Consider the following 27,022-nt stretch of genomic DNA (forward strand, 5'->3'; position numbering starts at 1 on the left):
CAACCACCCCTTTAAAGGGACGGGGATCAGTCACAAGGCAGTTATGATAAAGATCAAAGAAAGAGAGCACAAAGCAGAAATGGAGAAGACAATATGAGAATCACTCATTACACAGAGAGTCTTGACATAGTCTCAACATAGTCTCTCAAGGAGCCCCAATAGGTGCCATTGTGGTCACTCCATGTGGTCATAAAGTGCTCCAATTACACAAGCTTGAAAGCTTGATGGTCCGTTTGGTTGGCGGACATCAGTTTGATTGACCACTCACTGTGTTTTGAAAGCTTCTCTGGGTGAGAGCAGCCATCACTAACAGAGACTTCCACAAGAGTGCCTGTGGCTTTGCATCGAATACTGGACAGATGTTCACTATTAGCGATCTTTTGCTAAGACAGGCATTACTATTGCTAAAGCTACAGCATTTAGTGATTTCAGCAAACCTGTAACCTTAAGTTTTAACCTTTGGCAAGTCTTGCTGCATTGTGAAAGTCACATGGCTTATTGAGGAAAACTGTGCTATAATAACTCATTTAAATTATTAGACAATTTACTTGTATGTATGGCGGAATCGCACTTGGGAGCACTTCGACTCGGCGCAGTAAAAAGTCACGTTGGTTCTAATGACAGAAGTGAGAGGGAGAGGGGGAGAGGGGGAGAGGATTTTTCAGGAGTGATGATATTACTGCGCCGCTCCCAAGTGCTATTCCGCCATACATTATAGTTATCCTTTTTACCCGCTTAGAAAAGCGCCACGTTTTATTTTGTGTCACTATACTTGGTCGTGTAACTACTCGTGTAACTGTATTTAAATAGGGAAAACGTGGAGGTGTTTGGTCGCTATAAACAGTAGTAAACAGTAATAAAGTCGCAGTAAACAAGCACCTAACCAGAACACCCTAGCAACCACATAGCAACACACTAAAGACCTTAACACAGTTTTGCCAGTCAGAACTTTCTGAGAGTCAAAATCCACTTTGTTCTGTGAAGTAGTTTGCAAGCTGAAAGTATTTCAGTGAAGACTATTTCCATCGACAGGCTCTTCACAGTATAATTGTCATAAACACAAGAAAATAATTCCCACAGATGGCATCATTTTGATGCCTTGTCTTCGAGCATTTTTCATATGTCTTACAGAGAAATGCAGCGCTGATGGTTTATGACACGCGTTTCACTGATGTGGAGTAGTATAACATCTCTTTTGGACTCAAGTGACAAGGATTTGAAAGGATTTGAATTTGAAAGACATAGTCACCCTTCCCCAATGACATTATACTGGCGAAAATGGTGGGATAGAATACAAAACATTTTAAAGCCAATTGTCAGTTAATTCGCCCCAAAAAATGTAAACACTGTCTCTGTGGGACTTTCAAAACCTTGCAGTTTGTTTGAGCATCCCAATCCGCCCGACAACAGCAACATTGGCTCAACCAGTGAAGTTAATTTTGGGTGGGACTATCTGACTGCAGGACCAATGGTAGAAGAGCGGAGTATTTGGGAAACATGTTTGGGAAAACATTTGGTGCTGCTTGGCCTAGACACACTTTACCTTTGAAACATAATAATCATTTATTATCACTAATTTTAAAGTTGTAATTTTTTTATGTTAAATGATTTATGCCAGGTTTATATGCAAAGAAAACTATATATATATATATATATATATATATATATATATATATATATATATATATATATATAAAAAAAATTAGTTTAAATCAAAATTTAAACACTGTCTCTTTGGCGCTTTCAAAACATTACTAGCTTTGAGTATCCCAACCTGCCCGACAACAGCAATATTGACTCAGCCAGGAGAGTGAGAATGTAGGGCGGGGCTATCTGACTGTCCGACCAATGGCAGAAGAGCGGAGTGTTTGGGAGGAAAAAAAAAATCATTATTTTTTTGCAGTTCTTTGTGGCTGGGAAATTACACACTTTACCTTTAAAATATGAGGATAATTTATTTTCAACCATTTTAAGGCTTGAAAACATACCTGTCTGCCTCCCTGTTGTCTCACTTTCCCACGTTCTCTCCTTTCTCTAGACACTTTTGTCACTGTCTTCTCTTGATGCACTACAGTGACATTTACCTTCACATTCCCTGCTTCATTTTTCAAACTTACACGATTCCCCCTGGCGTATCTGCTTTTTCAGCCGGCTGAATGGGCAGACGTTCATTCCTCGCTTGGTGCAGCAGCACAAAATTCCTCCTTCTAAATGCCACATTCCCCAACTCAGACAAGCAAAACAATCAGTGTGAGACAAAGAAGACCATCAGGTTCAGTCCAGAATACTCTGTGGCCTTTAAAAAGGGGAAATGCATGGATATTTTTTCAAATGTTTGTAGTTTCTCCTACCCAAGAGTCAACCTTTTCATAGAGAATACAAAGTAATATATGTTTGAGCACAATTGAGCTTCAAGCTGCACATCCATGCAGGCTGAATTTTTGGACTGTTTTCGGGGTGGCTTTTTCCCAAGAGTCCTAACTCTCCTGTACTTCCCTACAGCTATCAGAAAAAAAAAAAACAACGGATTGTGATCCACTCCTTCCAAATGTTTTAGAAAAGAGAAATGGTTAGACCAGCCGATATGTGGGCCGTCTTTGGCATGATGCAAGGGCGTTCGAGGCTTTGATGTTGGCATGTGGCGTGGGGTGGGATTGCCCTGAGACGTAGAGGATTCAAGGGGATAAGTGGCTATCTCAAAGGTCCAGATAACTCCAGCTAAAACAAGAGTCGGGCAACAGTCTGAAACAGCCCACCATGACACACAAGAAGAAGAAAAAAACTATTGAAAAAGCATTTTTACTTGTGCAGTTTGTGTTTTGAATCAATTGTCAGCAAGTCAAAAAGTATTTGGTTTTTAAAATGGGATCAAAAACAAAAAAGCTGGTCAATACAGGTCATTATTTGACGATATTATATAGGTTTTTATTATAAAGGAAGAATACTTAATTGAGATTTTATTTATTTCATATTATTTATAATAATAAATAATAATTTAAATAATAAATAATTATGCATTATAATTTTATAATAAAAAAATATAAATAATTGAACTGATTAAATTAAATAAAAAAATAAAACTGATTCCCAACTCTATTAAGACTTGTTAAATAATTAAGGACTGTTTTCCACTAAATAAGCACAAAGGAAGAATACTTAATATTTATTTTATAGTAATACATAAATAATAATTATAATTCATAACAATTATTATAAAATAATAATCACTATGTAATACAATACAATGGATATAATAAATAATAAATTATACACTATATATAACATATAATAATACATATAAATAATTGTACTTATTTTATTTAGAACTTAAACGGAAATCAAACCAATTCAAAACTGTACAAAAAAAATTGTGAAAGTGAATTAAACACTCCAGCTGTTTAAATGGATAAGCTATTAAAATGTGTTTTAATGCTCTCATAGTCATGACACAAGGAGGGGGTATGAAACCCGCTCACGGCGCAGTCTTTAGAAAACTTAATGGGCAAATAAAAAACACATTAAGATCATTGCGATATTCACAATGCTGCTCAGTTTTATATCACCAAACTCATGTCAAATATTGTAAATATTCAGTATATATCACCCAACCCTAACAGAATAGTGTTTTTGATTTATTGTTTGACCCTGTTTTTGACTAATTTTTCATCACAAACATCAATTCACACTGTTCTATTTGTGTGCATGAGTGTCTATGTGTGTGTGCAAACACAGAGTGATAGATGAAGGCTACACACAGAGCTCTGTCCTGATTAGCAGTGTTCAGCTTTGTGAAGTTAATGAATAGACATTACAGCAGGATCAATGGCGCCTTTCTCCCAGTCTCCATATGAACAGGCCTAATGAAAAGGAATTACACTCGTCAAACCAAGGCCTCTGTCTTCCTCCTGTTCCTTGAGCTCTGACTCTGCCTCCTCTTGCTTAACTGTTGTCTTTTATCTCACTTCTCTCCAAGAAAACTAAAGCAGCAAACTCTTAGATCAGCTAGAATTACAAAGACCTGCTAATCTTTGTCTCTTTTTCTCATGATAAACTGCATAATGAAGTCTAATGCTCCATTCACACTGACGGCGATATTATCACCAAAGGTTGGTCACTGGTAGCTGTAAATCTTATCCCAAATTGGATGTATTGCATGTAAAATAAGATGTCATTCAGATTTGACAAGGAATCAGTTCTTGCTGCTAAAAATGAACATTCTGCAAGGGGAAATTTTTGTGCAGCTGAGCATAATACATCATATCATGAACAAGATGAGCGATTATCAATGCATGAATCAAACTCAGGGTATGCAATTTTTGACAGTTTCCTCACATTTTTTATTATATCGCTCTATGTGGGCAGAGATAAATCATATAGAACTGAAAATCGCTTGCAGTAACATGAACATCCATCATGGCCATAGTATCTTGCAAGAAAGAGTTTATGCGCCACTGTCTTCCATTTGTAAACTTTATATGAAAATTGGTTACTCCTATTGAAAATGAAAACTTCTGGCCACATTTTTGATGCAAAACGGTCACATTGATAATGTGTGTTAGTAGTGTGCTGTCGCCATGTCCAAGAGACGCTGTTTTTTCAACCCCAGATCTAACACAGTTATGGTAAGGGGCGTGACATTTACGAAATACGCACAAAGCGGTTGACCAATCACAACACACTGCTTCAGCCGACCAATTAGAGCACACTGCACTTTTCAGAAGGAACTAAATAGAGACAGGAACTAAACAGTGTTACTGACAGACAAGGAACAGAGGTGCTGCAACAATGTAAAATTTGTGAAAAATTATGTGTTTTTTGAAAATCTATTCTAATAGACCCCAAAAACAAAATCAAGACTTTGTAAAAGGTCTCTTTAACTTTATTTAAATTAAAAGTGACTTGATGTGACAGCTACCAGTGGAAGTAAAAGCACTGGAGGACATATGATCCTGTAACTTTTTGTGGGCAAGACTGAGAAGTTAAAGGTGCAGTGTGTGATTTTTAGCGGCATCTAGTGGTGAGATTTGCGAATTGCAAACAGTCAGTCACTCAAGACCAATCCTTCAAATTGCAAACTCGAATGAGAAGCTACGGTGGCCGACGTAGGATCGGAAGATGTCGTCGTCTGAGTCAGCAGAGAGTAGCAAGTCAAGCAATGAGGTTTCTTTATATTATATTTTATATTAAATTATATTTACTTAATTATTCAGTAAAACCACATGTTATTGCGATTATTTTTACTTGTTCATCATTGTGTTAGTCTTTTATTCACTGACTTTACCAAAGCCTGTTTCCATGCTAGTTAGTATAAGAGCTATGGATAAGAGCATCAAAGCAGCTAGGTAAGGGGAAATAGCTAACGTTACGATGTCCGAGGCGTCGTTCAGACAGCATGTTTTTCTCCACGTTTGCAGAGTCAGGGACAACCTGAGTATGCTGCTGCGTCTTTTTCTGCTGCTTCTCATTCAAGTTAGTGACGAAACGTGCTCTGTAGCGCTGTTTGTTCGCTGTCGGCTACGGTAGAAACATGATGTCACGATATGTCGACCTTCATAGAAGGGGGTGCCCGCGGGTATGTAGATATAAATGACTCATTCTAAGGTAATACAAACATAACGGTTCATTAAGTAAGGTCTTTATACACCACTGAAAACATAGTTATGGATCTTATATTGCATTTCTGTCAATAGATCCTCAGAAATATCACACATTGCACGTGGATAATGTTTTTTTGTTTTTTTTTATGGTTCATGGAAAACCACGCTATTTAGCATTGCTAATAAGTCATCGTGTGCATGATATGTTGCACACTTTCCCCACCAGAATGTCTTGTTTTATTCATTGTCAAAATGGAATGACATTCTCATTACACCACATTTGTCTAAAGTTATGGACATTTGTGCAGCCCACGAATAACATCAGAGCATCTTGCAGTAGAAAAACAGACAGCGACCAACAAAACTCCAACAATACTGTGTAAATGGAGATTAAACATCTGTTTCTTTATGATGTACATAAAACAAAACATAAAATGACTTGTGTGTTAGCATGCTGAAAGTTGCTCATAATTGCCTTTTGATTTCATTATGTAATATTTTCCTGTGTTAAACGAGGCATAGATGAGAACGTGAGGGCTGGCATGTGTATGTGCTGCTTCTCTGGTCTGATGCTTGTAAGACTTAAGCATAAACCAGTCAGTGCTAAAAGGGTTCAGAAAGGTTTTCTCCCCAATCCATGGCGATTTATAACCAGAAGTGTGCACATAATCCAGCTCAGTGTATACGAACCTCAGTGGCCTGTAGTCACTTTTGGTCCATCTTGATGTGGGGCTTGACATCATGCGTTAAGAACATCAGCTTTACACAGTACATTAGATTCGCCTCAGAGTTATTACTCAGCTTTAGCTCTAAAAATACGAGGCAACACTTCTTAAAATGATCCACGCAAAAGTGTCATTTCTGCAAGTTCAAAAACAAGTTTTAACCCCGTTAGTTTTGGTGTTTTTCCTTTGAATGTGTTTTTTGTGTGTGTACATATTCTGAATTTCTTTTATCTTGTCTGATTTCTCAATCACCTTTTTCTTACATGAACACACATATACCTCATACAAGATTGCAGTTGATTTTACAGCACAAATCAGGCAAATTATAACTACAATTTGTGGGCAGATTCACAAGTATCAATCGTATAAATTCAGCATTAGTCTAACAGGTTTCCAGACAAACAATGTGACAAAAATACATGCGAAAGCTATTTCAACACTCTATCTTACAAATGTTTTCCGACTAAACTCAAATGGTGCCATTAGTTAATCAATCTTTAGATTGCAAACAGTGAACACAGCGGGCACTGTTAAACAGACAGTCAGTCAAAAGAGTTGTGTCCCAAATGAAGTACTTTACTCTATGCACATATGATGCACTGTGTACTCAACAGTGTAGTAGTGTATGAATTTCATAAGGTTATTTCTTCATCCAGCATCAGAGTCTGCTAGCCCCTCCCCCTTTGTTATGTCAGGGAATGAAGTGTCCAACATTCCACACTTCATTTTTTTTCTTTTTTTTCGGTTAATTAAGTGCATCGTCAGGGTATTTGTTAACTTGTCCAATTTGTTAACTTAAAAATACATTTAAGAGCCACTGTCTTGCTAGGTATGCATTTTTAGTCTGTTGATTGCCTTTGAATCGCTTGTGTCATTCAACGCAACTCCTAATTTGTTTTCGGTATGCAGTAGACAAAACAACGCAATGATACTAAAGCACTTGCCATAAGCATATAACACGACACACTGATAAAGAAACAGACAGCGTCCCACTTCCTGCTGACAGGGGCAGGAAATTGAGTTTGTCCAGAACAAAAGGAGAAAGTGAGTGAGCGAGAGAGAAACAGCGAGGTTCAGTATTGCCTCTCATTAAGACTCATAAGCGCTGTCATTGATATGCATGCGATCGCCTCAGCCCGTCCATCTGCAGCGGCACACGACTGCTCGTCTATTCACTCAGACATGAGAAAAAAATTAAAGGAGCCTTTATGTTTTATCTGTCTCACTGCTGAAAGGACGGAAAGACACGTACTGACAGACGAGTGCAGAGAGTCAGTAACACGTCCCTGGCACCGGCCTTTCAATTAATCTCTCTGCAACAAGACATCAGCTGTGTGGCATCATGGGACGGAAGCGGACCCAAAATACAACCCATAATAATACTCACTTAAATCTCACTTACGCTTTTAAAAATAAAGGTTCCAAAATGGGGTTTTCACAGAGATGCCATAGAAGAACCACTTTGTGAACAATTCTTATTAAAATTTTAATCATCTAAAGATCTTTTTGCACTAAATTGAACTGGGGTGTCCAAATCTGCTCCTGGAGGGCCACTGTCCTGCAGCGTTTAGCTCCAACTTGCCTCAACACTCCTGCCTGGAAGTTTCTAGTATGTCCTAGTAAGAGCTTGATTAGCTGCTTCAGGTGTGTTTAACTGTGGTTGGAGCTGAACTGTGCTGGACAGTGACCCTCCAGGAGCTGGACTGGGCACCACTGATATAGAACCTTTTGTGCAATAAACACACAATAGACAATTCCTTTACAAAAGATGAGATATCTGACCAACTCGCTCACTCAAATATTCCATATAACAATGAGAATCAAGCTGTATTGTTACTGTAGAAATAAAATAACTAGTGCTAGATATAGTAGATATATAGCGACACATACTGTATATATAAACACATTCCCATTTGGTTAGAAATTGCTGTTCACATCACTTCTTTTGCTCTCCTTCAACCATATATCTGCTACTGTATTACTTATGTTACTTATAATTTAGCATAACGGAATGTTCCTTGTACTCAGACCATACTTTTATTCAGGAAGGGCGCATTCAATTGATCAAAAGTAAAATATTTACATAAAATATACTTATGTAAAAATGTTACACAAGATTTCTATTGCAAATAAATGCAATTAATCAGAGATTCCTGAAAATATTGTATCACGGTTTCTACAAAAATATTAAGCAGCACAACAAGTTTTCACTATCTATAATAATAAGAAATGTTTCTCAAGCAACAAATCAGCATATAGAATGATTTCTGAAGGATCATGGGACACTGAATCCTGGAACAATCAATAAAACCTTACAGACCCCAAACTTTTGAATGGTAGTGTATTATATATATACAAAACAAATACACTTTTTTTTATCCAGTCCACCAATTCAAGATAAATTTTAATTGACTGACAAATGACAAATATTCCATTTAATTTCAAACTGACCTGGCTCTTTCCATCTGTAAAACGTTCCATCTGAGCTTTCTCAAGAATCTATACTGTACATGTGGAAAGAAAAGAAATAGAGTGTCTGCAACACTACACATCTGTGCATCACAACTTGACAAAACTCGATCGCTCCCATTATAATCAACAAAGCTGTCAGTCATCAAAAATCAATCGTGCACTTTTGCAAAGCTTTGCTGATTGTAATGGCAGCGATCTTGTTTTATTGTGTCGTTCACATAGACGTGTCAGAGAGCAAGAGCAAGAGCGAGATAGAAAGAAATAAGAGTGGTTTAAAATGGAGGGACATTTTGACAGACAACAGCACATGCTGGCACACAGACAGAATCCTGTTCTCATTTTTCGGCCAATTCGATAGGTCTGGCAGAGTCCGGAGATGTTTACTCAATCCTTTACTGAGAAGGTGTGCTGTCACACCAAGGGACATGCTTTGACTGTTTAGCATGGCCCAGTTAACCCCTGCTGGCTAGAAGGCGTAACTACACCATTCACATGACATTCACAAACCTTTCTGCTAAATTCCCATGAGCAAATTTTTAAATAAGCAGATTTCAAAATCACATGCACCAGCCAAAAAACTGCCAGTAAGATGCGTTCTAATGGATAGCTTTCTCCAGTTATTATAGACCTCCTTGTGCCGCACGGCCCACAAACACAGACAGATCTTTTGTGCTATTTCAACCTTCCTGCACTCTCTCTGCCAGTCTGTAGTCATTCATCTCCGTGTGGATCTTTTCTCTGTCATTCTGCACAACATTACACCAGCTTGTGTGTGTCCACTCTCCCACCGCCGTTTATTCAGACTGTCACCGCTGCCTACACCCACTCTCGGCACTGTTACACCAGCCTCCTGCGGGGTAAAAAAACGAAATGTGTAGTTTGATGTATAACATCCATAATGACAGACGCACTTGAGAGGAGGAGGAATACAATCTAAGCTGAAAGTTCCTGAGTTAATTACGAGCTTAACTTACTATAGCAGCCATTTTCTATGCTAATTTTAGCCGTAAATCAAACACTGTGAAATGTGTTAAGCGAAACTGGGAATACTAACGGTCCCTGGGAACTGGAACTGAAAGGCCTGTCACTTGTGTTTTATTTAGCCATTTCGCTGAAGTAACTTGTGTACAACATTTCACTGACAAAATCTCTGACAGAAATCCCCAGTTTCGCATTTTCAAGTTGGTCCCGTGAATTTACCGTGCTGACCAACGGAAAGCTGCTTGGTTTGAAAATGACTTCTGTATGATCTGTGCTTCATACTTCGATACACTATTGACAATAGACAATTAACTATTTTTCCGTTGAAAATTCGCTAAAGTGACCGCTCCTTTATACTAAACACTCAACCTGATCTCACGGGACAACTTTACTGTTACGAGATGGCGATGTGAATCATACGAAAACGTATGATTATTAGAAAAAGCAAGTGATGAAGGTCCACCCCTAAACATAACTGCCACTGGGGCGCAAGCAGATCGTTTGAAAACGTACAAATGAGGTTGTATGGATTCACACGATAGCCACCAATTTTGCCAAAATGTGAAATAGTTATGAATTACCATGAGATTGTGTTGGTACACTACATACATATTGGTAGCTGATTGCATATTCAGATTAATCAAAATATTTATTCAACAAACAAACAAGGGACGTAGAAAATGCAGAACTTAAAGGACGTGTATTTGAATTCTGTTGAGCTTTCTATGCATGAGTCTACTTACAGCTGACATGAACACAATATTTCTGCTGTGACGGGAAATATCCTCAGTGGAAATAAAAGGACATTTTCTCAGTGAATTTGATAGCTAGGGCCCAAACGGTAGGGGCCCTGGTGGCTGGATCTTGCTAATGAGAAGAGACATCATAATATATTTAATGCACTTATTATCTACCAGAGTTATAATCCAAATGTATGAGACGAAGAGGGGAGGGGGGGGGGGATGAGAATAGGAATAGAGCGAGAGGTGACCGGAAGGTTTTTCTTTGCCTCCCAGAACAACGAGGGATTTCTGCAGCCTCTGTTATGTGATAAGAGAGAAAAATCAGAGAGGGTCATTATGGAAGAGCGAATAAAAATGAAAACAAATGACAATGGATTCAAAGATTTGTGTGCATTTTCAAGTCTACGGACAATAAACAAGTACATAAAAAGCACACAACCACATACTTAAAAAAGTCACTATGCTGACAGATAAAACATCCCAATTACATATGCAACTAACTGAAATCCAGTCAAAAAGACATAAGAGAAAGAGAGAGAAAGGGAATAAATGGGTATGAAGAAAGGATAAATGAAGTGATGTAGTTATTAAATGGGAAAAGTAGGATTAGTGACGATCATTGTGAAATAAGGATGTATTTAACATGCTCTAACATGCTGACATGACTTTGTGACACTAAAAACCTATAATTAAAATGTATAAAAATGCATAATTTAACATTGGCATATAGGCTAATGGAAAACTAGTAGATTGAACAGTTTGCTCTATGAACCTAAATTAACTAAAACACACACACACACATAGAACAATACATTTTTTAATGTATAGTTTCAGTTTCATACTATTATACACTACCGTACAAACTTTTGGTTTGTATAATATATAAAAGGCTTTATTTTTGTGGAAACAGTGATGCATTCTTTAGGTTTTCTTTGATTAAGACCCCTGTGGTGAAAATTAAGCTTTTAATGTTAAAGACAAACCATGTGTAAATTCATAAGTCAGCACCATTGCTGAGTATTTTCTCCTTAAAACTGCGGTGAACCAAAGACGAAGAACCAAAAATCGCTGGTGTTTCTGACGTCACAAACTACCCTGTAACCAATCAGGTCAACATGTGATCGTCAACGAGTGGATCTCTGAGCTGGTGTGAGTGAGTGGAGGTGGGGCTAATTTGCATATTCTTTGAACCGCATGTACTAAATGAGGCAAGGGTGTAGTTACATTTAAGCTATTTAAGGCATGCAGATTTTTTTCAAGGAAAAAATGTTTAAATATGTAATTTTGGTGATCAAAAAGTTTTGAGGGATACAATTATTGGGAGGCTTTAAAGGTCCCGTTCTTCGTGATCCCATGTTTCAAACTTTAGTTAGTGTGTAATGTTGTTGTTAGAGTATAAATAATATCTGTAAAATTATAAAGCTCAAAGTTCAATGCCAAGCGAGATATTTTATTTAACAGAAGTCGCCTACATCAAACGGCCCGTTTGGACTACATCCCTCTATAACTTACTGTGTTTACTCAGCTCTTACGGTGATTTTCTGAAGTAAAACTGACGCTTCATCTTTTGTGTGATGTACAATAAACTTTATTAAACTCATCAGTATATGTTTGATCATCATTCGGACCTGGTCCGAAACAGCAGACTTGTAGGCTATTATTAAATAATGGATACATACAAGCAGATGACAAATACGTTATAATAACCGTAATTAAACTACTAAACTATACCTGTTCCATCTCTATACAGCACTCTGACTCTGTAGGCATTATTGTCCGACTCGAAATGAACACCATTACTGAGAGTTTCTGATATTATCATCATTCCGTGAGATGAAATTGTCCTGAGAGACTGAGCGCGAGCTCGTGAGACTCCGCCCCCTGGGTCGTCCAGGAGCAGCTTATTTGCATTTAAAGGGCACACACTAAAACAGCGCGTTTTTCTGAGCCCCAAAAAATGACAATTTAAACATGCTGTAAAAAAATTATTATTTTGAGCTGAAACTTCACATACACACTCTGGGGACATCAGAGACTTATTTTACATCTTGTGAAAAGGGGCATAATACGGGACCTTTAACAGTATTTATTTGAAATGGGAATCTTTTGAAACATTATCAGTTTCATATGTATGTATAAACATACATAGTTAAATGTCTTAACTGTCGCGTTCAACCAGTTCAGTAAAGTCTCTGCTGAATAAATGTGTTAATTTATTTTATTTTTTTGCAAAGAAAAAAAATCTGCAAAAGCATTGTACAAGCATTTCAATCGGCCTGCTAGTTAGCAAACCCTAAAATGACTTGCATTACCCCATCAGAAAATGTGCCTTTCAGAGCCTTTTCAACTGCAAATTCATTATAAATAGCATAAAAATACCAGCTTTCAGCAAATCAATTCAATCTTGAGCTTTCATTACTAGTAAAATAATGATCTTTGGCCAAAGGGTAAAATTCAAATTGTTTGAAATTCTTCCGGACAGTTAATGGATGCTAGTTCTCGCCAGCAGGTGCTATGATGTCAGGCGGTCTTTAATCAGGGCTGTTTAACCTTTCTGTAACCCGTAGAACTGATACTCAAATACATTTTCATTTGCTTCAGGGGAAAAGACGACGTGCTTTGACCTTTTATTTAAGTGTTAGTAATCTAACGCTTCTAAATGACTGTTTTCATGCTCGCCGGCCCTTCCTGTGCATTACGTGGAGTGTGTGTGCGCGCATTGAGGCAGAGAAACCTACAGAATGAGATAAAGAGACACACTGTCTAGAAGAGTTATTCAGGTGTAATACAGCATGGTAATACCCGCTGGTTTGACCGGAGTCCATTTTCATAATCAAATAAAGAGAATCCTCAGACAAATTTTATTCATACTGCCAGCAATAGAGCTGTGTATTCAACGTTCATTTTCAGAAGAATACACTTCACTTCACCGGCCAAAGAGTATAATTTTGTTGCCGTTGTTGGACTGCTGTAATAAAGATAAAGCAAAATGAACATTCAGGAGAGGAAAATGTCACAGAAAAAGCCTGGTGTCAAACAGAAATGCAAACATTTAAATGCGAAGGATTACACATGTCATTCGAGGCTGTGTGAGATTTCACGCTGTATTAGGCACCGGGTGCTGTTTGAAACAAAGCTTGCTTGAAAAAGGTCATCCGTTAAGGGCGTGTATACAGAGGAGATCACTGTAATCTTAAATAAACACAATCATGTATGTCTAGGCATGTACAAACACACGCAATATGAATATAATGACCTGACATCGCTTCTAAACAAGCTTAGAAGACTAGTTTACCCAAAAGATGAACATCTTCATTTACTCATGCATTCCAGAGTGGTATGACTTTCTTCCTCTCTTTCGTTGAACACAAAAAGACAATTCTGAAGAATTAAGCTGCATTCTTTTCCATGCTGTTACAATGAAGGGTGACTGAGGCTTTCAAGCTATAAAAAAGACAATAAAGCACCATAAACGCACTATAAAGTGGTCTTTATGAAATGTGTCTTCAGAAGACTTGGAATAATTATAAAATTAATTACAAATAAACAAATTGTCATTATAGTCACTTAAAATCTCAACATCTGCCCTAGTTCTCCTTGGCTCATTCATGAAAGAACAGATCGTGATTCAAGAACAACTCATTCTTTTTATTCTTCATAATGAATTGATCAATCCAGCTTGCAGAAGTGGTCTGGATGATTTGTTTTTTGAACTGCACTGATATGATTTTGGAGTTCTCGATCTCAATCTGGTTAATGGCCCACTCGGGGGTACGATTAACTTTATGCAAATTGTACTAACTATATTTTTATGATGATTTAATGGTGTTAAAGCTTGAAAGCCTCAGTGTTCCTTCATTTTATTGACTAGAATAATTCTACCAAACTTCTCCTTTTGTGTTCCACGGAAGAAAGTCAGTCACCGATTTGGAACAACAAAGGATGAGAAAATTATGACATAATTTTCCTTTTTGGGTGAACTGTCTTTTTAATACTACCCATGGTTTAAACAACAGTTTCCTGTCACGCTTCCTGCTGGTGAGAGTGTGTGAGAGAATAGTAATGTTTCATATCAGTGTCAGAACACCCTGTATTATGCCACATCACTCAGCTCTCTGCGCAAGTTTACTGTCTCTGTCAGTATCAATCTCTCTCAGTCTCTGTTAGCAAACTGATCCTTTTTAGTTTTTGTGCACCCGAAATGTATTCCATCTCTTCCTCAAAACACTTCCCACTACGGTGCACCTCGAAACCTCTCTCTCATTCCCATTTCAATTCGACATCAAGAGGCGAATCAATGCTGAGCCACTAACGTTCACTTGTACAACAGCGCCCATCATCACAACCTCATCCTCATGGTTTTATCATGTATTCTTATTCCTTCCCTTTCTTTCTCTCACCCTCAGACATGCATATTTTTTTCTTTCAAGGAGGTTTTTGTTCTGATCTGTTGCATGCACACACACACACAAAAAATGCTCATGTGTGCTTGCATTTAATTCCTCTGTAACCTTTAACATTGATTTTCTGCTTTTAAAGTTCAGCCTCGCGGATCGGGTATATTCAGAGATGGCTATAGATATAGGCGGAAAATGAATATCACATGCCCTGATTATTTTTGTACTCCTGCGGATGGATGGATGGATGGATGTCTTATGCTCACCAAGGCTGCATTTAGTTTATCAAAAATATTGAGAATAGTAATAGTGTGACATTATTACAATTTAAAATAGGCTACCCGTTTCCTATTTTAACATCATTCTAAATCCAAATAATTACTGTGATGTATTACAAACAAAAATTTAAGAAAGTTTGACTAGTATTGTTTATATTGTTTGCTGTATTTTTAATATACTATAATATATTATATAATATACTATGTGATATAGGCCTACTGTAATATTCTAGAAGTAGAAATTAGTCATTGTTTTGAGTCGGATCTTTTCAGATCAATTGATCCTAGAGAACTGGTCGTAATGATTTGTATACCTATACAGATATTCATAATATACTACATAGAATTAATAGCCCATCATTGCAGATTATCAATCATATAATTGAAATTTAATCATATAAAGCTTTGTTTACACTCACATTTTTGTTGGTGTTAATTCTTGACCTTGACTTTTCTAATTATTTCTAAATTTGACAATCAAACAAAATTATAATCATATACAGTAGAATTTCTGCAGATCCATGGGTAACCGTAATACTGTTTTAATAAGATAACTTTACTAGAAATAGTTGTTCAACGGCATATGTTGTGTTTTGGGCTGCGTTATCTTGACTATCAAAGTCAACACTAACCTGCATAAGCCAGTCTGGAAATTCATAATACTCCAATGTGCACTGATTTAATTGAATGATCTTTTTTGTCTCTGTGTTTCCATAGGCTGTGGTCTGGAGTTTCTCCTGGTGCTGTGTGGTTTAGAGTTGACCCAAGCGTGTCCCCGTCACTGCATCTGCTACGACTCTCCCAGCACGGTGAGCTGCCAGGCGCACAACTTCCTGGTGGTTCCAGAAGAAATCCCGGCCCAGAGCGAGCGAGTCTTTCTGCAAAACAACAAGATCCAGCGATTGCTGCAGGGCCATTTCAGCCCAACCACCGTCATGCTTTGGCTCTACTCCAACAATATCTCATATATCCAGCCCTCCACATTCATGGGCTTCACCCGCCTGGAGGAGCTCGATCTGGGAGACAACAAACACCTCCGCTCTTTGGCTTCTGACACCTTTCAGGGCCTGACCCGACTCCATGCTCTGCACCTCTACCACTGTGGCCTAATCACTCTGCCTGCTGGGTTATTTGAAGGGCTGCACAACCTGCAGTATCTCTATTTACAGGTAGGTAAAAAATAGACATTTTAAAAACCAGTGCCATTTATGTCCCTCTTATACAGCAGATACGCAAGACTATAATTTTAACAAGGAATAGCTGATGTCAACATTTACTATGCGCTATTATAGGTACTTTTTTTATAAAAACATCAAGATTCATAAGGATGCCTTATTTGACAAGTCACAACCCCAGTTTCTCCTCACTATACCTGCAAAGTAAGCTTAAAGCTTAAGTTAGCAGTATAAATGTTTATAAATTCTGAAATTTCAAATTAAGCCATGTCAAATTTCTGAAGGCATATTTTTTTTAAATATATAATATCAAATAATATTAAAATGTTTGGTAACACTTTAGATTAGGGAACACATTCACTATTAACAGTATTCTCAGAATAAACTCCTAATAACTGCTTATTGACAGTAAGTAAGGTAGTTGTTGTAGTGGTTATGTTTATGGTTCAGGGATGTAGAATATGGTCATGCAGAATAAGGCATTAATATGTGTTTTGTAAGTTCTAATAAACAGTCATGCATGGTAATAGTTAATAGTGAATGTGTTACCAAATGTTTTAATTTAGACTAATATGGCACATTACAATTTATTAAAGGGATAGTTCACCCAAAAATGAAAATTCTGTCATTAATTATTCACCCTCATGTTGTTCTAGACCCGCAAGACTTTCGTTCATCTTCAGAACACAAATGAAGATCATTTTGATGAAATCTGAGAGCTTTCTGTCCCTCCATAGACAGCTACTCAACTGACACTTTGACGCTTTAAAAAGTTTTTATAGACCGCATATGAATTGAACGGAAGAGACTCGATTGCTTTATATGATGAACAGATTTAATTTAGGCTTTTATTCTCATTCAATCTTTTTAGAAAATGTGGACTAAACCGCTCAAATTCATAAGGATTAGATTTACAATCTCTTTATGAACTGAAGTGTCAAAATGGTAGTTGCGTAGCTGTCTATGGAGGGACAGAAAAAGCTTTCAGATTTCATAAAAAAAGATCATAATTTGTGTTCCAGAAATGAGCGAATGTCTTACAGGTTTGAAACGACATGAAGGTGAGTAATTAATGAAAGAATTTTCATCTTTTGATAAACTATCCCTTTAACATGAACACATTTGCCCCATAGAATGCTGAAAATAAGAAAAATGCCCTTGTGAAACTGGAAATGGCACCTTTTGCACAAAATGACTCATCTATAGAGAATGGAACAATGGAACTGAAATAGTTACAGTAGTAGTACCATTTAAGATTCCTGTTTTCCCTCATATTAATGTATCTGATGTGCTGCTAGGTCTGACGTTCTGTGTAAATATATCATATTTAGGTCCTCCTCAGCCAAATTGAGTGTGAATTTATAAGATGCTTGGCACATTTGTGCTGACACTTTAAGAAATCTGACTGGATACAATAGCGTTTTTAAGGAAGCAAAAATGCCCTCTTGAATGGATACTTTTTTTTTTTTTTAGATTGGCAGTGCTCCCGGTTTGAACCATTGCTTAGGAATCATCTGACTTGCCAAATAAATCCAGATAAGATCTGCTCAAAATGTTCAATATCAGCCTTGGCAGCAAGAAGTGCTGCACTAAAATGATGACCAGAGATAATATTTCGTTCTAATGAAAATGTCAAAAAGGTATCATACTCTTCAGGGGCAAAGAACATTACGGACTCAGGGCTCTTGAAATTTGATTTATGTTTAAGGTTAAATGTTTCTGACCTTTTATGAGGTTTCATAAGCATATGCACAAGGTTATGGGTATTTCGGTTAATATATCTGGTCTACATAGTAGAAAAACGGTATCAAAAAATATAAATATACTGTAATCTAAAAAGTTTGACATAAAAGTGCCATACATATAGCATGCATTTCACATATATTATTAAATTGGCAGACCTAATTTTTTAAAACAAACAGCTGAATATAAATATATATATATATATATATATATATATATATATATATACTGTACAGTTTTGTCTGTTATTCTTGACATATACATACATACACATTTTCTTATCTAAAATGTTCTATTCTGGAAGCAACATATGTCAAGGATAGCAGACAAAACTGTACAGTACCTTCCACCTGAACATACAGTGCTTTACGCTCGGCTTGTTTCGTCCCAATTTCACAGTGTTTAGCCTCTCATATAGCTCAAAACCTGATAAAAAAAAGAACCATACAGATGAGGAAGGATTACTGTGAGGGGTTGTTTGGCATGTGCGAATAACAATTATATACAAATAAATTCACAATATTAATCACTCTCCAATCCATGCAAATATATATTTACCTTCAATACATTGTCCTGAGAGCACAATGCATTAAAGGCACTTTGGATTTTCAAAAAGATTCTTATAACAGAAATATAAATGAAAAGGGAAAATCTAATATATCCAATATAAAGAGTCATCTTTGAACTGCCTTTATGAAGAGGACACAGAAGCATTCGCAAGATTTGATTTGGTGTTTTTCTTAAGATGATTTGTAGTTTTAATCTCATCAACATCATCTAATCTCATCAACAACAAAAACATTTCTTATATTTCGCAGAAATAAAAAAAAAAATATGATAAATAACCCATTTTAAACTAAAATTTGATTGAGCTATTTTTGTAAACAGACTAAAACTAATGATTACGCATGAAAGATTGACTAAATTTAACAGGACATTTCATCAAAAGACAAAAACTGATTGCTTTGTATATTCATATCTGTGACTTGCTTTTTCTGAGCCCGCTACTGACTGTTGCTGTTTATTTTGGCGTTCTGCAGAACAACCAGCTGGAGTTTCTTGAAGATGACATGTTCATTGATCTGCTGAATCTCAGCCATCTATTTCTGCATGGAAATCGGCTGTGGAGCCTCCACCAGAACACTTTCCGTGGCCTAGGGGCCCTCGATCGCTTGCTGCTGCATCAGAACCGGCTCCAGTGGGTTCACAAACAGGCTTTCCATGACCTGCGGCGCCTGACGACTCTCTACCTGTTCAACAACTCCTTACCTGAGCTACCAGCCGAGAGCTTGACTCAGCTGCCGGCGCTGGAGTACCTGCGTCTCAACGACAACCCTTGGGAGTGCGACTGCAAGGCCGTGCCGCTCTGGGATTGGCTGCGGCGCTTCCGTGGCTCCACCTCCTCATTAATATGCGTGGCTCCACCGGAGCTGGCGGGAAAGGATCTGAAACGGCTGACAAAAGAAGAGCTTCCCTCCTGTACGGGCTCGGAGTCGCTCCACCAGAGCAAATCCAGCAGCCAGGGGGACGTGGGGGTGTCGCTGAAGAAAGATCATCATCACCGATCACACAATCATCATCATCATCCTCACCTGCCACATCAGGATCAATACTACCCCACCTCCCCGTCGCCGCTCCCTCGACCGCCCAAGTCGGGACGCAACAGGAACTGCACAAGGCATCGCACCCGACAGGGCAATGGTCCGAATGAGGTGTATAACCTAAAGGATTTAACCAACAAGGAATCGGGCGACAAATATGACCAGTCAAAGCCAAGACGTAAGAACAAGTGCATCCCACGGACTTCGGTGGGGCCCCCTAGTAATGTGCAAAGAACAAACAGCAGCAGGGCGACGTCCCTCTTGGCACCTTATTTCATCAGCCCTCTTTACTTATTGGTGTGTCTCACTGCCCTTATTTTCCGCTGAGCCTGTGGAAGCCTGTACAAATGGTTTTACCGAAGAAAACGTAGCCCTCTGTCTACTCTGGCTCCAACACTTCAGTGTGCGAATGTGTGTGTGTTTGTGTGTGTGTGTGTGTACCTGTGTACGTCAGCGAGCCCCTTTTGAGGGACAGAGGACTTACGGGCCTAGAATTAAACCGGAGATGCGAAGACACTCTGGAGTTTGTGGGCGAGAGAGGGACACTAAATGGACTACTCCTCGATCATCACCATTTTTACACCATTCCCTGTTGCTGCTGATTTACCAGGGCATATTCAGTAAAAAAATAAACATATATTGTGCATTTATTAACTACATTCAGTTGTACATCGCACCTCTGCAGAATAATTAGCAGCCCTTTGTGGTCAAGCTTACCACCATTAAAACCTCCAAATCCTTGTCCTTACCTTCGACCTGAACGCAGGCTGCAGCCCAGAGGGGAGGGGAGTGTGAGCTAAATACATAAACATACCATTTACACAAATGTACGTGGAACTGCTGCACTAATGTGTTAGCATCTCTGCGGTCTCTGTGGGAGGGTTGTTGTCAACAACTTTAGCACCAGACAGGATAAAAATGACAACCCAGGAGAGGGATTGTGTTAGTTATGAGTTTTTATTTTTACATATATATAAGAAAAATGGTTGCATTTGCAATATTCGCACATTAAAGCTGGTTCACACAGCCCCAACAAATGCTAACAGGGTTAGCACGTTAGTCCAACAAAACCAAAAGTTGTTGTTCGTTGTCAAATGGTGAATTAGCATTCTACTGTTCTGAAGCTGCTATGCTGGCATACTTTAAGGTCAGTGAGAGAAAAAGTAGAGTTTATGAAGGATTATGGGATGGCTCTGGGTTTGTGCGTGTTGTTATTCGTTGATTGTGCCCTTAAGATAGTATTTTGCATAAAAACTGGAAGAAAAAAGTTAAGACATGAAAAGGTCAAGTGGAGCTCATGCAAAAAGCCTCATGTGTTATCTGTTACTCAGCTGCAATAATGTGCTAACCTAGAAGGGAAACAACAACATTACATTAGTATCTGCACATGACACAGTTTGGGGAAATGAAATGTCTCACAAAGGGGGAAATAGAGCTGTTCAGAGTTATGATGTTGAGGCTAAACTGGAGGACTAATTAGCCATAGATTCCCTAAGGAAGTTCCTACGGGTTTCTGGAATAGCAGTTTTTGATTTAAATCGCTATGGAGGAGGGCAAACATCTCAAACATTTAGACTTTCTTGACGACATATAAATAACACTGAGAAAAGGAGCAGACACATCTCTCATGTAGAGCAACAGATGAAAATGGCCCTTTTGGGATTTTAACAATAATGTGAAAAGACTTGTTCTTCGTACATAAGTTACATCGTCACACCTGCAACATGAACTGTTGTAAACTGTTTATTTTTTATAAATAAGTTAACTTTGTAAATACGTAGCTAGATAGGGACTACAACTACAGGTACCACAAGAATGTGAGTTTGCATGCTTGATGGGCCAAACAACCACTGTAGTCCTTATGTAGCCACTTGTTAGCAACTGAGCGTTTGTAAAAAAAATGTAAATTTATGGTATAGAACAAAATGTGACAAATATAATGGTGACCACAGGCTTTATTTTACTCATAAATCAAAAACTACCTTCTGAAAACCCATTAGAAACTCCAGAGGGAAACCATGGCCCAAAAATGCCATTTCCCATTCAGGTTTTAAGAGTACAAACTGAACAGTTCCAGAAAGCCAACGCAAGTTCTGAGGTAATAATCCTTGTGATCCAGATTAATCCATGCAAGCCATAGAAAAGCATGTCTGTCACTCACCATCTCTGACCTCTGCCACTGTTAAGCCATTGAACACAATCATGTCTGAATTGACATCCTAAATCTGAGATATCAAACGTCAATGAAAAATCACAGAGCCCCCTCTGGACAGGTAGGGTAATAGCACTTTCCCCACCTCTAACTTGTCCCCATTAAAGACTTTTTACCTTTATAAAAATGTTAATGACATGTCCATTGTGAACATTTATTTGTTTGAGAATATGTCACGTACTAACAAAAGACTGTGTGTATAACATTGTCGGGGGAAGGATGAAGTTATTTTGTATTCATGTACTTTTTCTTTGTACATTGTCGTCAAATTGCAATTTTGAACAAACAAGTGCACCATGTTAACACTCAGTCTGTCCTTCATCTTTATTCCCCCCTTTTTCATGACTCAAACTTTCTGTCTGTTATGAAACACCACTCAAAATCTGTTTCTAAAGAACATTAAAGAGAAATGTGGTCTCACCGCTGATGGTTTTGGATGCCTTTGTTTGGATTCTGCTTGAAAAAAAACAAAGTATAAAGCAGGTGATGTTTAACCAGGGACATGATCACACTAGAAACAGCTTTTCATTTCTGAATGGCGTTACTGCAGAAACACTTCATAATAATTCACATTAAATCACTTGGTTGATTTAAATTCTGAATATAAAAGACAGACAAGATATAGCGCTTTCTCAATTGCATATATTTTACGTACTCTCACACACAGTGGAAATAAGCATAATTTCTTCAGGGACATGCAGGACATCTTTGAATAGACAGACATATTTTATTGAACCCTGAGGGGGAATTCTGTTACAGAGACAGATAGTAAAGCCTAATTAAACTGTTGCTACGCTATGACAGTAGTTGATCTGAAACAGAAAACTGACTGTGGAAAAATATGAGTTTATGCTAACGCCTGCTATAGCGCCCCCTATGGTTGGAGCCTATAGCTTCCACAGCATTCAGTTGCTTTCTTGCACACACAAAAAAAGTACTATAACATAAACATTACAGAACAAAGCAACACTATCTCAGGCCAGAAAATGGTTGACATGGAAGGTCAGGATGACCTGTTATGCTTATGCTTGTTATGCTTATGTAAAATATTAGTGAAACTTCAATTATTTTAATGAAAAAAAGAGACGTTTGAAAGTCAGAAAACAGTATTGACTGGAACAGCCGTCTGTGGTTGTTTTTTTTGCAGTATATACACTGTGCAAAGTTGTCCGTGTGCTTGGAATTTCTGGATGACCTTTAACATTTTCCAATATATTGTGCAAAGATTGTGCAATATATAATGAGAGCATAATGTGAGAATACCGCAATGTAAATCCCACACTGCAATGCGTTCAACCTTCCTTGACACAAATCGGAGGTAATGTAATCTCTTTTCCTTTTATGATCAATTATTTTTTACACAACATTGAATTACGAAGGCAAAACAACAGTTCCCTTTCAGTCGCTCACGTTCGACGTAACGTCGACGTGACGACGTAATTGGGATCCCAATTACGTCGTCACGTCGACGTTACGTCTCCCGTTCCCTCCCTCAGGGAACGAGGGTTACAACAGTAACCGAGACGTTTTAATTTATAACTGAACACCACTCCTTGCATTAAAGATGCAGTATAGTATGGTCATGTGACAGTAATAAAACTTGCTGCATACTGTTTTGCATGCTACTAAAAATAAAAATAGTAAGTAAATGGAAAAATAGAAGGCAGTATACAGTCAGTGGTTATGTTCGAAATGCATACTACTTGCTAATGCATACTACTAGCATACTGCCTACTGTTTTAAAACTAGTTTGCAAAACAGTAGGCATTATTTTAGTATATATATATACTCTCTGCTTATATATATACTGTCATAGCATATATATATATATATATATATATATATATATATATATATATATATATATATATATATATATATATATATATATATTAGGGCTGTCAAAGTTAGCGCGTTAATCACGCGTTAACGCAAAATCATATTAACGGCACTAATTTTTTTAACGGGCGATTAACGCAGCGCATATTTTCTGTTTGACCCGTGGCCCAACCCTAGTTGGAGAAATGGAGATACACCGTGTTGGCAACTTAGCGACATTGCAGACCCCTTTAGCGATTTTTTTTCTTCAACAAAGCGCCCAAACCTTATTTAGTTTCTGAGAATCTACCGGCTCTCTCAGCACGCGCGCGCGCGCGCCTCTCTCTCTCTCTCTCTCTCTCTCTGCGTCTCGCGCGGAGGAGCAGCGCTTTAATTCAGTTAAACAGATATTATGTTGCTTCTCTAATTTTACAAATATACACGGATATTGTCTTTAGCTTATGTGTATTTGATTTCACTTTTGATTTCATTTTATCAGAATTTTTGTGCAGTTTAACGTCTTGGAAGGGAGAGCTGGTTATGTTTATTGGGTCGCGTTTCAGTCACCATTTCAAATTCATTGCGTTGTTTGACAATAGAAACAGTAAAATATACCAATGAAAACAGTTTTATTGAGAATTTAGCTTCATCAAAATGGGCACAGAGAGAGACAAACTATAATGTAATAATAAATAATAAATGTACATTTAGCATTTTCAGAAGAGCTGCCCTGTCATGCAAAAATCTAAACATTTTTTTGTTAGTAAATTGCTCAGTGCAAAGAAAGAGAAGTAATGGGAACATGGTATTTCTTTGTTCTTTCTACATGTGTCTAATAGACATGAACAAGTTCTTTGAAAAAACATCTATGACCTTTAAAACATGTCTTGTCTTCATGCTCTATATTGACTATGGTTTCAATAATAAACATACATTTGCATAAAGCATCTATATTTATCCATGCCCACGTTGATTAGAGTATTACAAACTTGAAAAGTATTAATTTAAGGTATATTTAGAACAAATAAAAAAATGTGCGATTAAATGCGATTAATCACGAGTTAACTCACGACAATCATGTGATTAATTGATTAAAAATTTTAATCGATTGACAGCCCTAATATATATATATATATATATATATATATATATATATATATATATATATAAGCGGAGGGTCAAGTCGAATGCAATGCATTGTGGGATACACTACAGTATGTGCATTTTGCTCTGTTGTATACTGACATTTTGGCAAATATAGTAGCTTGTCCAAATATTCTTTATATGCTGTGCACATCTACTATATGTTTATTTGATCAAAAATTCCGTAAAACATTCATATTGTGAAATATTATTATAATTTAAAATAACTGTTTTCTTTTGATCAATTGAATGCATCATTGCTTAATAAAAGTAATAATTTATTATTTTAGAAAACCTTACTGACCTCAAACTTTTGAACAGTAGTGTACATACTGCAGAAATAGTAAAATAAGTATAATAGTACACTGTTCCACACATAGTATGCAGTACTAGTAATTCATTCTGAACATTGTTTGAAGCTTAGCAAACTGGCAGCTCCAGTAGCAATGAATAGAATCTAGCATGTATAAACCTTGATTAAACAATTTAATAATCAAGTAAAAAGGAATTTAAACCTGTATGATATTATGCTGTGTCCACATTGGACCAGCGGTTTGGAAAATGGATGTACGATTCACCTGCAGGCGCCATCTTCTGGAAATCATTCGGCGCTACCGTCACAGTGCATTATGGGTATTCTTTAGCCATTGTGCTTACATCGGTTGTACACTCGTTATTGCAGTGCATTGTGGGATTTAATTGAGTGCACTCAATAATGTCCACTATGGTTTCAGACACCACTACAAATGGCTGTCCCCTCAAATAGTGTCATATTTAAGGGTATAGGGGGTGATTTTGGACACAGCCAGTGTCTCTGTGTTATCAAAACATTGCTCTTGTTTGTTTGAGCATCACGACCACCCCAAAAACAGCAACATTGATTCAGCCAATGGCACGAGTTTGGGGGTGGGGCTTTCTGATTGTCTGACCAATAGCACATCAGGGAAAGAGTTCATGAAACTTTGATAACAGTCATTATATAGCAGTTCCATTAGGTGAGGCTAGTGGCTTAGAAATCACACACTTTATCTTTAACTTTAGTTTAAATTAAAAGGCTCTTCATCTCGGCAGATTTACATTGCTTATTCGCTATATACTCCAGCTTCTCATTAAGGCAGCACAATGACTGTTTAATTAAATACAAGCATATTAAACACAAGAATATTAAATCACAGGAGGACAACGAATTGAAGGAGTGTCCCTCATGGAGTCCTGGAGCGCAAGGGGTGATGACACTTCAAAAAATGAGTCTGAGAAGGAGAGGAGGCAGGTTGGGATGAAAAAAATAGGTAGGCTAGGTAAAGAAAAATGAAAGGGCTCTCTTGTTTCTTCAGTCTACCTTTTGAATCCCTCTTGCCCTCCGTCCCTGCCTCCCAGATCAATCATAAATCTAATGTCGCCTGTTCTCCTAAAGCTCTTACTTTCTATAATCCTTTTATCCTGGTTATTTACTAATTCAATAGTTTCCTTCTGAGTCCAAGGACACCTGGTAGCATGACAGGGCTTGACAAGAGAAAAAATTTAAAATGAAAAACAGAAAAGAGGTGATGTATGGGTGAGATAGCAGCACCTTCTACAGGTAGGGGATGGCAGTGCGCAGCCACAGGCAAAGTATGATGCAGCAAATTGAATTTACATCTTCATATATTCGCACAATGTTGAGGAGTGTCATTTATCTGGGATCAAATGCTTTGGATAACGGTGGTGGCTCTTGGCTTACTCTTAGTGGGAATCGAACCAGAAACCATCTGGTTACAAGCCTAAGGTAGCCATTCCCAATTATTGCCATGCAATATTGCAAAACTAATTCAATTTATTGACTAACAAATAATTTTATTTCATTGCCATGATACAAAAAAAAATCAATAAAATAATAATAATAATAATAACAGCAAGCAAAATAATAAAGTTAAATTTTGCTGAATTTAACAGTTGCAATTTAATTCTGCTCTAACACAGATTATTTTAATTTATTGACAGACATGATACAAAAAAGAGAAAAGGTCAGCAGAAAGTTTAGAAAAAAGGTTAAAAAAACAATAATAATGACATTAATAATAATAATAATTATTATTATATTATAAGTAAATAATAACAGTTTGTAATCTAATATTGTTAAAAAGTGTGGAATTTAACA

General features: G+C 37.4%; 1 protein-coding gene across 1 annotated transcript in view; it reads left to right on the plus strand.

Moving 5' to 3' along the window:
- The window catches only part of rtn4rl1a (reticulon 4 receptor-like 1a), a 121,229-nt gene extending 98,880 nt beyond the window's left edge, over nt 1–22,349 (plus strand). The window contains exons 2-3 of the mRNA XM_084103869.1: nt 15,911–16,362; nt 19,152–22,349. Coding sequence (XP_083959995.1) covers nt 15,911–16,362; nt 19,152–20,039 — 1,340 coding nt within the window. The 3' untranslated portion in view covers nt 20,040–22,349. The remainder of the gene's footprint in view (nt 1–15,910; nt 16,363–19,151) is intronic.
- Nucleotides 22,350–27,022: the final 4,673 nt, after the last annotated feature.

This window comes from Abramis brama (genome assembly GCF_963993115.1).
Source record: "Abramis brama genome assembly, chromosome: 25".
Classification (NCBI taxonomy): Eukaryota; Metazoa; Chordata; class Actinopteri; order Cypriniformes; family Leuciscidae; genus Abramis; species Abramis brama.